At 64.2% G+C, this 15,273-nt stretch overlaps 1 protein-coding gene across 1 annotated transcript in view; it reads left to right on the forward strand.

The window, feature by feature from the left end:
* Positions 1 to 15,273, forward strand: part of Lpcat1 (lysophosphatidylcholine acyltransferase 1) — a 48,131-nt gene that overhangs the window by 10,619 nt on the left and 22,239 nt on the right. The window contains exons 2-4 of the mRNA XM_042695173.1: positions 4,985 to 5,127; positions 7,276 to 7,490; positions 13,199 to 13,308. Coding sequence (XP_042551107.1) covers positions 4,985 to 5,127; positions 7,276 to 7,490; positions 13,199 to 13,308 — 468 coding nt within the window. The remainder of the gene's footprint in view (positions 1 to 4,984; positions 5,128 to 7,275; positions 7,491 to 13,198; positions 13,309 to 15,273) is intronic.

Genomic DNA, 15,273 nt, shown 5'->3' on the forward strand with positions numbered 1-15,273 from the left:
TCGGTAGTAGGAAACGTGGGGCTCTGGCCCAGCTCTCCTGCATCTGGGTGCCCTGGGTGTCAGTTTCCAGTCCTCCCGGGGAAGCCCCACCACCCCGGCCTCGGAGGCTGGGGATCTGTGGTAAGCAGTTCAGGCCCCTGGGGTGGCGCTGAGCACAAGATGCCAGCAGAAGTTGCCGGCCCTCCACCCATCCTCCTCCTTCAGAACTGAGGCTGGCCTCTCCAGCAGGGCCTCCACCCGTCCTCCTCCTTCAGGACTGAGGCTGGCCTCTCCAGCAGGGCCTCCACCCGTCCTCCTCCTTCAGAACTGAGGCTGGCCTCTCCAGCAGGGCCTCCACCCATCCTCCTCCTTCAGGACTGAGGCTGGCCTCTCCAGCAGGGCCTCCACCCGTCCTCCTTCAGAACTGAGGCTGGCCTCTCCAGCAGGGCCTCCACCCATCCTCCTTCTTCAGAACTGAGGCTGGCCTCTCCAGCAGGGCCTCCACCCGTCCTCCTCCTTCAGGACTGAGGCTGGCCTCTCCAGCAGGGCCTCCACCCGTCCTTCAGAACTGAGGCTGGCCTCTCCAGCAGGGCCTCTGTGCCCCAGCTGGTCCTGAGTTCCCACCCTGCCTTTGGCGTCTGCACTGGGAAGCTGTTGGGAGCCCCTGGTCCATGACACGGCCCCTCAGTGCTGGCATTCGGGTCACTGTCCCGGAGAGGAGAAGCCCATGGTTGGGACCCAGGCTTGATGTGTTTGGGAGCCCGGGAGCCCCGGCTTGGCTGTGCAGTAGGCCTTTGAGCAGCCGAAGGTCTGCCAGCTGGCCAGCTGTCTTCCAAGATAGCTGGGGGGTGGGGGGAGGGAGGCCTTGATTCTCTGAAGACCCGACCTGAGGGCCGCGCTTTTCAAGGCTACCTGGGTATGAGAAGAGGTGTGGCCAGGGGTTTCTTGGGGACCAGGAACCCTCAAGGCCCCAGATGGGCGTGGTACTGGGGCCCATGAGCCTCGGGAGGCATGGGGAGGCAGAGGACTTGAGCCAGGTTACCTGGGCCACAGGCATCTGTGGAAACCTGTTCACCTTCCCGAGTGCCGCACGTTCCTCGGGAGCCGTCGGCTGCAGCCGCTGGCCGTGCAGACCTCTGGCCCGCCAGCCTGCCTGCCCTGTTGCCCCCGGGGTCCTCCCCACCTCCCGGACATTTGTGGTGGATGTACCTCTTCTGACCAGCCCACTGTCCCCCATCCCAGTCCTGTCTGGGTGTCTGCCTAGGCTCCCGAGCAGGGACTGTCCGGTCCAGAGCAGCCGGTGGGGTTCAGGAGGTGCTACTGGAGCGGTTCTTCTGTGTGGCCCTCCCTGTGTCTGGGGTGGGTGTCCTGGAGCCAGAGCCTCTGCGAGGCTGGCGGTCCAGCGTGGCCTGGCAGAGCCTAGCAGGTGCCCTTCGCTCTGGCCTCAGTGCTGCCTGTGCGCCTGAGGAGGTCAGGTCCCGGGCAGTCCGTGGGCAGCTTGCTGGACACGATTCCTGGAGCCTGGCAGGCTTCCCCTCCTGTGTGTGGTCACTGCTGGGCACTGCATCCTCCTGGTCGCTCCTAGGGTCCTCTGCCTGGACCCCAGGCACCCTGATCTTCCAGTGCTCCGAGAGGAGCCCTGTAAGTGCAGGGAGTCTGAAGGACCAGCCTCCTCATCACACGCGGCGTGGCAGACCTTGATTCTTACCCAGGAGCCTCCATAACAACCCGGGCTGACAGGCAGACGACACGCCGCGTGAGCACCAGGCTCTACTTCTGCCTTGAGGACACACGCGTCTTACGGTGTGGCCACTGCGGGCGGGCGTGCTTCTGTGGCTGCCCACTTGCCCATGTCCATGGAGTGCTGCTAACTTTTCTGCAGACCACCACCCTGGCCTGTTAGCTGTCCAGGGTGCTGACTTGGGCCAGTGCCACTGGTGCTGCTTTTGTGGCCGCTGCACTGATGTCTGCAGGGGCAGTTCAGGCTGCTGGCACAGAGGGTGTGGCTGCTTTCGTGGCAGGTTCCAGACATCGGTGCAGACATCATGGAGGTCTTGGCCTCTGGCCAGGCTGCCTGAGGGCTGGTCTCCAGTGTGTGGCTGGAGGGGACTGTGGCTTACGCCTGCTGGCCACGGCCTCCTTCATGTGGTTTCACGGCAGACAGCATCCCTGCCCATTCCCCAACAGCATGGGTAGAGACTGGACACCGTTCTCCAGGATTCTGGCCTTCTTGAGGGCATGTCTGTGCCCTGGTGTTGCTGATGACCGCGGGGCCACTGCACCGGCCGTGTGGGTGGGTGGTGATGGCGTCTCGGTGACCGGAGGCCAGCCGGCCGGCCAGTTGACTGCTCTGGAGCACTGGCCGCAGGCACCCCCACCCGCTGACCGGGCAGGGTGCTGGCCGGAGTCTAGTGCCAGGCCAAGCTTCGTGCTCAGCAGTGGGTTTCCCGACCCTCCAGGAACCACAGACAGTGAGGGTGACTGTGTATGTACACCAGTGTGCACACCTGCTTGTAGACCTGAGCTGTGTCTGATGCTCCAGCCTGTTGATGCCCAGATACGACTTGGGCCTGGCCTTTGGGCTCTTGTGTGTTTTCAAGAAGAGCTGGAGCCCTGGCTCTGCTTATTTTCAGGTCACTTCCTGTTTCCAGGAAGTCCTGCCACTTCCTGCTTACAGGCTACTTCCTTGTTTTCAGGAAGAGCTGGTCTGGTCACTTTGCTGTTTCCAGGAAGGACTCAAGTTCTGTCGCTTCCTGTTCGTTTTCCCCTGCACCAGGTGTGTGGGTATTTCCTCCCTCTCCACCCCTGGCCTGGACTCGGCCTCAGCGAAGAGCCTCGGTCCCCGGGATGGGAGTGGGGCTGTGAGGCCCCAGCTGCTGCGCAGGGGCCTTGTGGCCAGTGCTCAGACCCACCCCAAGAAAGACTGCCTGATTAGGGCAGGAAGTCCACCTCCAGATCTCACCCAGATTATCTCTGGCGTCTTAATAGGCTCTGTGTCTAATGAGGTGGTTTGTCACAGTCGACCTTCGGCAGGGAATTTAGCAACCTCCAGGGCAGCAGGACTCAGAGACCGGTGGCCCGGCCGACAGGCGGGCCTGAGCCTGTGGGGCAGAGCAGCTGCAGGCCTTCCAGTCAGCCCGGCCTGCAAAGGGTTTCCAGCACAGCACCGCCCCACCCCCCAAGGCAAGGAAATCCAGTGTGCAAATTGGTGCCAGCCATGGTGGAGGTGCAGTAGCCATAGACACACCCGTGCTCTTGCAGGTCCTGACAGTGGTGCTCACGCTGTACCCACCCTCCCAAGACAGCCTCGTAGCAAGTGCGGAGCAGGGCTGCCCTCGGCTTCCAGACAGCCAGTCCAGCTCACTACGACAGTGGGGCTCTGTCCCCGGGTGTGTGCGAGCCCTCTGAGCTGAGCCCTGTCCCCACACGCTCTGTCCCCGGGTGTGTGCGAGCCCTCTGAGCTGAGCCCTGTCCCCACACGCTGTGTCCCCCGGGTGTGTGCGAGCCCTCTGAGCTGAGCCCTGTCCCCACACGGCGTGTCCCCCGGGTGTGTGCGAGCCCTCTGAGCTGAGCCCTGTCCCCACACGCTGTGTCCCCCGGGTGTGTGCGAGCCCTCTGAGCTGAGCCCTGTCCCCACACGGCGTGTCCCCCGGGCGTGTGCGAGCCCTCTGAGCTGAGCCCTGTCCCCACACGGCGTGTCCCCCGGGTGTGTGCGAGCCCTCTGAGCTGAGCCCTGTCCCCACACGCTGTGTCCCCCGGGCGTGTGCGAGCCCTCTGAGCTGAGCCCTGTCCCCACACGCTCTGTCCCCGGGTGTGTGCGAGCCCTCTGAGCTGAGCCCTGTCCCCACACGGCGTGTCCCCTGGGCGTGTGCGAGCCCTCTGAGCTGAGGATCTGGGTGTCTTTGGGGCTCACACATCCCTGTCAGGACAGAGCCCGTGACATAAAACTTCCATACTTGAGAGAGGCACAGTTTAAAACCTGGGTATTGTTTGTTTCTGGGACTTTTGCATCATTGCTTAGAGCAGGGGAAAACAAAGACTGTCGTGTTTCTGAACATGGGGTGAGGGGTGGTCTCATGGAGTAAACGTCCAAGTGAACCTGGGATCAAATGTGGTCTGTAACTACCTCTAGAGAGGTGAGTCCAGCAGCCACAGACCCACCCATGGGGGGGGGGGGCACGCACAGGGGCCGCCGGAGGAGGGGACAGCAGGCCCGGCCGTGCCCAGCACCAGCCTTGCCAGGCAGCTCCGGGGCTGTGTGAGCTCGTGAGCAAAGGTTAGTGGCCAAGGCCGCGGTGCCCCATCGCATTAGCAGATTCAGTGAGAGCAGGCAGGCAGGAGCGTTTGGTGAATTCCGGCTGCACTTGCCGGAAATCCAGAGAAAACACGGCTAAGTGAGGCACACAGGTGTGTTCTCACCTGTAAGGTGCACACTGGTGGTGGCAGGCCTCATGGCGCTCTGGGAAGGGCGTCAGAGCCGCCATAGGTGGTTGCGTCGGTGTGCAAGGCTGCGTGTGGAGCGTGCGCGCATGCTGCGGCGTGGAGTGCGCTCGGGAAGGTCCCTCCGTGCGCAGGGCCAGCCCCCTCCACCGGGGCTTTCTGACCTGAGACCTCATCCCTCCCAGGCCCCACTGTCACCACTGGGCCTGCCTGGACCAGAAAGCCACGCTGACCCTCCTGCCTCTCTGGCCCAGGTCCGGTCCTGTAAGCTCCCTTCCTGCTTCCTTGCTGCCTCTCACATGACAGTCTCATGTCCACACGAGCGACACTGCAGGGATGCAGAGGACAGGCATGAGGACCTGGGCTCCAGTCTCGGGTGCCAGGCTGCCGGCCGTGGTCGGAGCGCCCACTGCCCATACAGAGGAAGCGCCTCGTGCTGTCCCCAGCCTGGCGCCTCGGGCTCTGCCAGGAGGCAGGGGGTGGCAGGCCCGCGGCGGCCAGGTCCGGGCAGGTTTGGCCCGCCCCCAGCAGCAGCTCCTCCAATGACACGCTCCTGTCTTCACAGGTGGCCGTCATGTCGCTGACCCTGTTTCCCATCCGCCTCCTGTTTGCTGCCTTCATGATGCTGCTGGCCTGGCCGCTGGCACTGGTGGCCTCGCTGGGGCCTCCTGACAAGGAGCCCGAGCAGCCCCCGGCCTTGTGGAGGAAGTAAGTCAGCGGGGCGGCACCTGGGAGGCTCTGGGGATCCATGGGGCCTGCCCTGCCCCTCCTTACCTGTCTGTCCGGGACCCATGCCCACCTCCTGCTGGTCCTGTCCTGAGCATCATGCTCAGAGTTCTTTCTGTAGGCCACGGGGGACTGTGTGGTAAGCTGTGTGCAGAGACGCCAGCCCAGCCCGGCCCATTCTCTAATGCTGTCCCCATGTCTCCTGTCCAACCCCAGCCTGCCTCCCACCCCCACAGCCCGCCTGCAGCCGCTTCATCTCCTCCACGGTCTCCTCTTCTTCCTCACCCCTCAGTTGGTGTCTGTCTCTGTTGCCATTTTATTTGAAAATAACAGCCCTTCAGAAAATGTGAGGATGTTCAGGAGAAATGTGCATGCCTGTGTGTGACCCTCAGCCCTAGAATTAGAGCGCCAGGGCTCGGTCCCCAGATTATCCTACCACAGTGATTGTTTATCCTCCAAATAGCAAGGGTCTCCCGAGGCGGCTCCCGGGGGCCCTGGGTCCTCCCCAGCGTCCCCGTCCCCGGGGACGGCCGCGCGGCGAGGCTGGGCATGGCTTCGCTGAGCGGCAGTTCTGCACGAGGCTGTCAGCCAGGAGGCACGGTTCCTTTGGAGGCTGCTCAGTCCATGGCTCTCATCTGTGTCACTCACGGTGTGGAGCGCTGAGCTGCAGGGGTGAGGGCACCACGTGTCAAAGGGTGGAAGGAAGGAGAAGATACAGGTTTGGATGCCTAGACTGCCACCTGACTAAAAAGGCTGCCTAGGGAGCAAGTTAGTTGATCCGGACCGATTGCAGTTTTTGTAGTGCTTTTCTTGTTAGCCATCAGTTAGTTGTGCAAGGGGGTTTCGTGTTGAGTGTCCATGCTTGTGTGCAGAACGCTTTGACAGGCTGCCCCTCCCCCTGCCGCTGCCCCCCCCGCCCCCCCCCTCCCTCCCCCTCCCAGCCAGGCGTTCTGTGTCCACGCGTGCAGGCTCCCCCTCCCCCTGCCGCTGCCCCTCCCCCTGCCGCTCCCGCTCCCCCTCCCCCTCCCAGCCAGGCGTTCTGTGTCCACGCGTGCAGGCTCCCCCTGCCGCTGCCCCCTCCCCCTGCCGCTGCCCCTCCCCCTGCCGCTCCCGCCCCCCCTCCCCCTCCCCGCCATGCGTGCACCATCCCGCCTCTGGCTTCCGCTCCCCGCAGGATGCGTTTCACCATCCTATTGCTCATTGTTAAATGCTTGTTACTTCCTCAAAGGGCTCTCACACACACACCTACCTTCCTGCACTCTAGTCAGACTGTTCATACACACGTGCACGTACGTGAATGACCCTGTGTGTACCCATACGCTTATCTTTTGAGTCTAGCATCACACATGAGAAAACGTGTGGCCTTGTTCCTTCTGAACCCAGTTAATGTTCAGTTAATATCCTGGCCTCCAGACCCGTCCCTCGTGGCGCACTAACACTCCGTTGGGTATATATGCCACGTTTTCTCCAGCCACTGCAGGGCATCTGGGTTTTTCACATTCACGTCCATCTGGCTTTGGAGTCACATTGACCATGTGAGGTCTGGCTTCAGGAACTGCAGCATCTGGGGGCACAGGTCTGGGGAAGTCCAAATAGACACGGAATTCCCTGTGTTTACATTCGCTCTATGTGTCCGTGTCCTTTGGTTTAAACGTGATAAATGCTGTAGAAAGGCTGCTGGTCTTCCTCTTGACACAGCTGATTCTGTTAGTACTGAGCGGCTGGGTGTTGTCCAAGAGTTGCTTTGCAGTGGGCAGCGAGAGCCTTCCACATGTCTGAGAGATGAGAAAAACTCGCTGGCCAGTGCCCAGGGAAAGCGAGCAAGACATCCCTTCCCACAGCGGCCACTGCAGCTGCCCGGAGCCTCTGCTGTATCCCCTGTGCCCTCATCCCGAGCAGACCTGATCGCACGCTCGTCCCGTGCTGACCCTTGTCCTCCAGGACAGCAGACCTGACCGCACGCTCGTCCCGTGCTGACCCTTGTCCTCCAGGACAGCAGAGCAGACCTGACCGCACGCTCGTCCCGTGCTGACCCTTGTCCTCCAGGACACTAGACCTGAGTGCACGCTCGTCCCGTGCTGACCCTTGTCCTCCAGGACAGCAGAGCTGACCGTGCTGCCTTCTTTGCAGGGTTGTGGACTTTCTGTTGAAGGCCATCATGCGCACTATGTGGTTTGCCGGTGGCTTCCACCGCATAGCTGTGAAGGGACAACAGGCCCTGCCCACCGAAGCCACCATCCTGACCCTGGCACCACACTCATCCTACTTCGATGCTATCCCTGTCACTATGACCATGTCCTCCATTGTGATGAAGGCGGAGAGCAGGAACATCCCGATCTGGGGAAGTGAGTAAACCTGGGGGGGATCTGCACGTGAGGGAGCCCGGGGTTTATGACCCGGGAGGCGAGCAAGCCTGGGGTGTGTGACCCGGGAGGCGAGGAAGGCCGGGGTGTGTGACCCGGGAGGCGAGGGAGGCCGGGGTGTGTGACCCGGGAGGCGAGGGAGGCCGGGGTGTGTGACCCGGGAGGCGAGGGAGGCCGGGGTGTGTGACCCGGGAGGTGAGGGAGGCCGGGGTGTGTGACCCGGGAGGCGAGGGAGGCCGGGGTGTGTGACCCGGGAGGTGGAGGAGGCTGGGGTGTGTGACCCGGGAGGCGAGGGAGGCCGGGGTGTGTGACCCGGAGGTGAGGAGCCTGGGGTGTGTGACCCGGGAGGCGAGGGAGGCCGGGGTGTGTGACCCGGGAGGCGAGGGAGGCCGGCTGTGTGACCTGGGAGGCGAGGGAGGCCGGGGTGTGTGACCCGGGAGGCGAGGGAGGCCGGGGTGTGTGACCTGGGAGGCGAGGGAGGCTGGGGTGTGTGACCCGGGAGGCGAGGGAGGCCGGGGTGTGTGACCTGGGAGGCGAGGGAGGCCGGGGTGTGTGACCCGGGAGGTGAGGGAGGCCGGGGTGTGTGACCCGGGAGGCGAGGGAGGCCGGGGTGTGTGACCCGGGAGGTGAGGGAGGCCGGGGTGTGTGACCCGGGAGGTGGAGGAGGCTGGGGTGTGTGACCCGGGAGGCGAGGGAGGCTGGGGTGTGTGACCCGGGAGGTGAGGAGCCTGGGGTGTGTGACCTGGGAGGTGAGGGAGGCCGGGGTGTGTGACCCGGGAGGCGAGGGAGGCCGGGGTGTGTGACCCGGGAGGTGAAGGAGGCTGGAGTGTGTGACCTGGGAGGCGAGGGAGGCCGGGGTGTGTGACCCGGGAGGCGAGGGAGGCCGGCTGTGTGACCTGGAGGTGAGGAGCCTGGGCGTGGGTCTGAGGCCCCCAGGAGAAGCTGTGGGTGGGGGCTCCACACAGGCCTGGACCCCACCCCACCCTGCAACACACATTCCCTGTAGGCCACTCCCCATGGCACAGGCCCTGCCCTGCCCATTTCTCCCGTGGTGGCCTCCTCTGTGGCAGGGGCTGAGTGAGTTTTAGGCGCACCACGTGGCTGAGGTCTGCCCTGCTGGCTCGGGTCTTGTCGCCCAGCCACGCAGCGTCTGGGGCTGCTCACCAGGCAGGCTGTACCCACGCAGCAGCGGCTGCATGGACCACAAAAGCCTGTGGTCCGGTGGACTCCGAGCAGGCCCGAGGGCTGTGTAGGCAGCGGGCCTCATTCTGGAACTGGAAGTCCAGCGTCCCGAGAGCAGGCCGTGCTCTCCAGAGCACCCTGTCCCCTTCCTGCCTCCTGCGGCCCTGCTGTCCCTCATCTCGTGTCACTCGTGTTGCTGGGTGGCATCTTCCAAGACCTCCGTCCTCTAGGCCACAGGTAGGGGCTCTGGGGCGGGGACACAACTGCTGGGCCCGCAGCACTGTCCCTCTGGGCTGCTCTCCACACCCCAGCAGCCTCCCCCGAGGTCCAGCAGTGCAGAGGAGTACCGTGGAGAGTTCCAGGCACGAGGAGAAGGGCTTGGGGGTGTGGGCGCTGTGGGGAGCACCATAGGAGGAGGGTTCCCTGTCATCGGCCCTGGCCAGGCTTTGAATGTGGCTCCACCTGCCGCCGTATCAATTAACTCTTGAATGCATGACGGGGAGGGACAGGTGTCTCCTGCCCCGTGCAGTGTCCTTGGTACTGTGTGCCATTGATGCTCCCAGTTGATCCTCCTGGCCTCTGAGGATGGGTGCTCCAGGAGAGGAGCTATGTGCCTTTCAGAACTGTCCTGTGCAGGCTGGAGGTCTAAGGTGCTCTGCATCTCCACCCCCAGGCTCCGGTCCTGCTAGTGTCCCCTGAGAACGAACACCCCTCTGTACCCCCTTTTCTCCACCCCCGCCCCCCAGGCTCCGGTCCTGTTACTGTCCCCTGAGAACAAGCTCCTCTCTACACCCCAGTTCACTGCACCCCAGGCCCTGAGCGAGCTCAGAATATCGAGGACACTCTTTGGCCACAGAGGACGTGTAGGCGACAGGACTTGCAGTCAGTTCTCAGCTTCCACACCCCAGCTTCTGCAGAGGTGAAGCAGATCTGATGTAGGGGACCAGGGTCTGTGGTTCTCCCCGAGGTAAAGTGAGATGCCAAGTCAAGCTGGAGGCAGCGTGAGCCTGTCCAGCCGCCGTCCTTAGAAAGAGAAGCCAACCACAGAAATAATGCCAAGCCCCAAGCAAGCGGGGCCGCCCCCGCTTCTGGAGCAGGGGCTTCCAAACCCCTTGGGCTCACAACTTTGTTGAAAACATTTTAAACAAGTTCATTTTAGAGCTATCGGCATGACTGGTGGGTGACCCCACGTGGCTGGCCTCCTCTGAGCACCGCCCGTGTCTACGGTGCCACAGGGCCGCAGGCTTGCCGTGGCCTGCCAGCAGCCTGCCACCCTTGCGTGCGTGGTGCGCTCCCAGCAAGCACTGTGGTCCCTCCTGCCCCAGAACCTACACCCCCAGGCTCCATTTTCAGGCGTTACAGGGGTGACAAGGTTCACCAGGATTGCTCCAAACACCACCCAGGGGTCACTCAGACGATGGGTTCTGGCAGGCCCCCTCCCCTCCCGTGTTGATCCCTGGACTCGCCTAATAATCGAGGCTGCCTTCCATGCTCATTTTCTCATCTTACCATTAGAGACAGAAGAAGATCGATCCCTGGACTTCTGTTCTCAGTGATGTCCACAGACCCAGGTGCTGTCCTCAGGGCATCACCGCCTCTGGAGAAGCCTGGGCTTCTGTGGCTTTGCCCCTCTCTCCACCATGCTCTCGTTCTCAACAGCCAGGGTAGCAGCAGCAGGAAGCCGATGAGTAAGGGTGAAGTAGTCTCCGGAATGGCAGAATGGCCATGATTCAAGATGTAAGAAAAACAAGACCTCCCGACGGCAGGACCACAGGCACCCTGGACCTCCAGGAGAGTCCCCTGTCCTGACCAGTAATTGCAAGAACAGAGCGTTTCCTTTTTAAGATCATGAGTTTTTGTGTGTGCATGCCAGTCCTGGGGCTTGATGTCGCCAGGCCTGGGCACTGCCCTTGAGCTTTTTTGCTCCAGACTGGAGATTCGCCACTTGAGCCATACCTCCACGTCCAGCTTTTTGGTGGTTAATTGGAGATAGGAGTCTCACAGACTTTCCTGTCTGAGATCGCTTTGAACCTCAGTCCTTAGCCTCCTGGGTAGCTAGGATTACAGGAGTGAGTCACCGGTGCCCAGCTCACTTTGCGCTCTTAGGAGACATCCAAGAAAGAGGAAAAGTCACAAAATACTCTTTACAAGTGGCAAAGAAAAGAACCCCAGGCGAGGACTGTGCAGCCAGGTGAGCCCGAGTGAGGCCGGCAGGCAGGCAGGCAGGCAGCCAGGCAGGCAGCAGGAAGGCAGGCAGGCAGGCAGGCAGGCAGGCCCGCAGGCAGGCAGGCAGGCCCGCAGGCAGGCAGGCAGGCAGGCCCGCAGGCAGGCAGGCAGGCAGGCAGGTAGGCAGGCAGGCAGGCAGGAAGGCAGGCAGGCCCGCAGGCAGGCAGGCAGGCAGGCAGGCAGGCCCGCAGGCAGGCAGGCAGGCCGGCCGGCCTGGGGTGACTGTGGGAAGCCCACTCCCACTGCATCTCAGATGGAAAGCCCTGCCCGACTGGTTTATTCTAAAGCTTCAGCATTTTCTGAGGACTGCCTTTCCACGTTACATGCTCTTTTGGAAGGACCAGCACACAGCAGCTGCGGTGGCATGCCCCTGCGGGCACCCACGCCTGACCAGCACCGAGGCCCCTGCGGGCACCCACGCCTGACCAGCACCGAGGCCCCCGCGGCCACCCAACCCTGACCAGCGAGGCCCCCGCGGGCACCCACGCCTGACCAGCACCAAGGCCCCCGCAGGCACCCACGCCTGACCAGCACCGAGGCCCCCACGGGCACCCATCCCTGACCAGCACCGAGGCCCCCGCGGGCACCCACGCCTGACCAGCACCAAGGCCCCCGCGGGCACCCACGCCTGACCAGCACCGAGGCCCCCGCGGGCACCCATCCCTGACCAGCACCGAGGCCCCCGCGGGCACCCACTCCTGACCAGCACCAAGGCCCCCACGGGCACCCACGCCTGACCAGCACCAAGGCCCCCACGGGCACCCACGCCTGACCAGCACCGAGGCCCCCGCGGGCACCCATCCCTGCCCAGCACCGAGGCCCCCGCGGGCACCCATCCCTGCCCAGCACCGAGGCCCCCGCGGGCACCCATCCCTGCCCAGCACCGAGGCCCCCGCGGGCACCCATCCCTGCCCAGCACCGAGGCCCCCGAGGGCACCCATCCCTGAGCAGCAATGAGGCCCCTGCTGGCACCCACGCCCGAGCTGCACCGAGGCCCCCGCGGGCACCCATCCCTGAGCACCTGACCAGCACCGAGGCCCCCGCGGGCACCCATCCCTGACCAGCACCGAGGCCCCCGCGGGCACCCATCCCTGACCAGCACCGAGGCCCCCGCGGACACCCACGCCTGACCAGCACCGAGGCCCCCGCGGGCACCCAACCCTGACCAGCACCGAGGCCCCCGCGGGCACCCACGCCTGACCAGCACCGAGGCCCCCGCGGGCACCCACGCCTGACCAGCACTGAGGCCCCCGCGGGCACCCATCCCTGACCAGCACCGAGGCCCCCGCGGGCACCCACGCCTGAGCACCTGAGCAGCACCGAGGCCCCCGCAGGCACCAATCCCTGACTAGCACCGAGGCCCCCACGGGCACCCACGCCTGACCAGCACCGAGGCCCCCGCGGGCACCCACGCCTGACCAGCACCGAGGCCCCCGCGGGCACCCACGCCTGACCAGCAACGAGGCCCCCGCGGGCACCCACGCCCGAGCAGCACCGAGGCCCCCACGGGCACCCTTGCCCAGCTGAGCAGCACCGAGGCCCCCGCGGGCACCCTTGCCCAGCTGAGCAGCACCGAGGCCCGGGCCTCGCCCAGCTGAGCAGCACCGAGGCCCCCGCGGGCACCCTCGCCCAGCTGAGCAGCACCGAGGCCCCCGCGGGCACCCTTGCCCAGCTGAGCAGCACCGAGGCCCCCGCGGGCACCCTCGGCCAGCTGAGCAGCACCGAGGCCCGGGCCTCGCCCAGCTGAGCACCGCTGCTGCCTTCTCTCTCACTGTGCTGGAAGCCGGAGAATCCGGGTGTTGTTGGGCGATGCCGGCGGCCCTGTTCCTGGCAGTGGCCAGCATTCTCCTGTCAGCCCCTCGCGCCCCTGTGGGTACCACACAGCCCTCCTGGCCCTTCCCTCTGCCTCTCCTCAGTTCTTTGGACTGGGGTGGACGCATCCTCGCTGGCTATCCCAAGCACCTCCCGTGCAGAGGGCCGGCACACAGACACGCGTGTGTCTTTGGAGATTCGCAGGGGCGGTGTCCGCACCGTGTCAGGACATGGTGTCTTCATCCGTCCGCTTTTGGTGGGGTCAGGCTTCCACTCTGAACTCGTTTATGGTGAACCTTCACTTTGTAACGTTCAGACTTGGGGTGTAGGACTCTCACTGGCAGGAAGTTTGTGGGGGAGTTGAGGCCCGCGGGGCGTCTCTGAGGGCGCACTTACACCAGGCCCCTGGGGACCCCTTACCTGGTCCTGCGTACGGGAGCCGAGCTGTGACCTCTCCTAACCCCTTGCAGCCCTGATACGGTACATACGCCCAGTGTTCGTGTCCCGGTCCGACCAGGACTCGCGCAGGAAGACTGTGGAGGAGATCAAGAGGCGGGCGCAGTCTGGCACGTGGCCTCAGGTAAGCCGCCCGCCTGCCGCTCAGTCGCTTATTCCGAAAGATGTGAGCTTTGGGGACCGGGAACCAGGACCAGGCAGGGAGCGCAGGGCCTCCGTGTTATCCAGCGCGGGGTTTGTTTCTCGCTTTGGTTCTGGTGAGTGTGTAAGTCAGAGAGTGTGCCCGGGAACCTGGGCCTTAGTGTCTGAGATTTGAGGGTTTCTTTTTTTTTTTTTTTGGGTCCAGTTGTGGGGCCTGAACTCTGGGCCTGGGCACTGTCCCTCAGTTCTTCAGCTCAAGTCTAACGCTCTACCACTTGAGCCACTTCCGGCTTTTTTCTTTTTGTTTATGTGGTGCTGAGGAATCGAACCCAGGGCCTCAGGCATGCAAGGCAAGCGCTCTACCACTGAGCCACCTTCCCAGCCCATGATTTGAGATGAAAGCAGTGACCAAGTAGAATTCCCCAGTGCGTCAGGTTCCTTAGTCCAAGGTCTGGGTGGAGGCTGGCTGGTCTGTCTGTCCCTCAATCTGGCCTACTTTCTGAGTGACCTGTGAGCCTGCAAGGTAGCTTCCTGACCACAACACACGCACAGCTGTAGGCCACGTTCCCATAGCCACCCCCCCCCCCCCCGCCAGCAGCCCCCGCTGGGCCGAGACACTGCGTGTCCAGCAGCCCCTGCTGGGCTGAGACGCTGCATGTCCAGCAGCCCCTGCTGGGCCGCGACGCTGTCTGTCCAGCTCGCCGGCTAACGTTTTCTTTCAAACTGAGCAACTCTTACCTGCTGGGGCTCTTGGGACTCCCCAGCCCCGGTGGCTCAGGGGGCATCGTGGGTCTGGTCACGGGCAGCCCGGGAGGCTCGCAGCTTCCAGGGTACCCCACTTCTGCCCCTACACCTGCACCCCTCGGGGGTGCTAGCCCACCCTGCCAGACAGGAGGATCACCTACAAGGTCCAGACAGGAATGGCGTGAGCTGGACTGGAGTGCACAGAGCAGTGGCTTATGCCAAGCCTCAGTGTGGATCAGCATGGATGGGGTGTCAGTGCACATCCTCACTGACCACTGGGCACTGCCCTGCCCAGCCACCCTCCTGCCTGCCCCTCCTCCTCCAGTCCTCCTGGCCCTCCTCCTCCAGTCCTCCTGCCCCTCCTCCTCCAGTCCTCCTGCCCCTCCTCCTCCAGTCCTCGTGCCCCTCCTCCTCCCGTCCTCCTGCCCCTCCTCCTCCAGTCCTCCTGCTCCTCCTCCTCCAGTCCTCCTGCCCCTCCTCCTCCAGTCCTCCTGCCCCTCCTCCTCCAGTCCTCCTGCTCCTCCTCCAGTCCTCCTGCTGCTCCTCCTCCAGTCCTCCTGCCCCTCCTCCAGTCCTCCTGCTCCTCCTCCTCCAGTCCTCCTGCCCCTCCTCCTCCCGTCCTCCTGCCCCTCCTCCTCCAGTCCTCCTGCTCCTCCTCCTCCAGTCCTCCTGCTCCTCCTCCTCCAGTACTCCTGCCCCTCCTCCTCCAGTCCTCCTGCCCCTCCTCCTCCAGTCCTCCTGCCCCTCCTCCTCCAGTCCTCCTGCCCCTCCTCCTCCAGTCCTCCTGCCCCTCCTCCTCCAGTCCTCCTGCTCCTCCTCCAGTCCTCCTGCTGCTCCTCCTCCAGTCCTCCTGCCCCTCCTCCAGTCCTCCTGCTCCTCCTCCTCCAGTCCTCCTGCTCCTCCTCCAGTCCTCCTGCCCCTCCTCCTCCAGTCCTCCTGCTCCTCCTCTTCCAGTCCTCCTGCCCCTCCTCCAGTCCTCCTGCCCCTCCTCCAGTCCTCCTGCCCCTCCTCCAGTCCTCCTGCCCCTCCTCCTCCAGTCCTCCTGCCCCTCCTTCAGTCCTCCTGCTCCTCCTCCTCCAGTCCTCCTGCTCCTCCTCCTCCAGTCCTCCTGCCCCTCCTCCTCCAGTCCTCCTGCTCCTCCTCCTCCAGTCCTCCTGCCCCTCCTCCTCCAGTCCTCCTGCCCCTCCTCCAGTCCTCCTGCTCC

Source organism: Dipodomys spectabilis, unplaced genomic scaffold (genome assembly GCF_019054845.1).
Source record: "Dipodomys spectabilis isolate Male_0828 unplaced genomic scaffold, ASM1905484v1 ptg000179l, whole genome shotgun sequence".
Classification (NCBI taxonomy): domain Eukaryota; kingdom Metazoa; phylum Chordata; class Mammalia; order Rodentia; family Heteromyidae; genus Dipodomys; species Dipodomys spectabilis.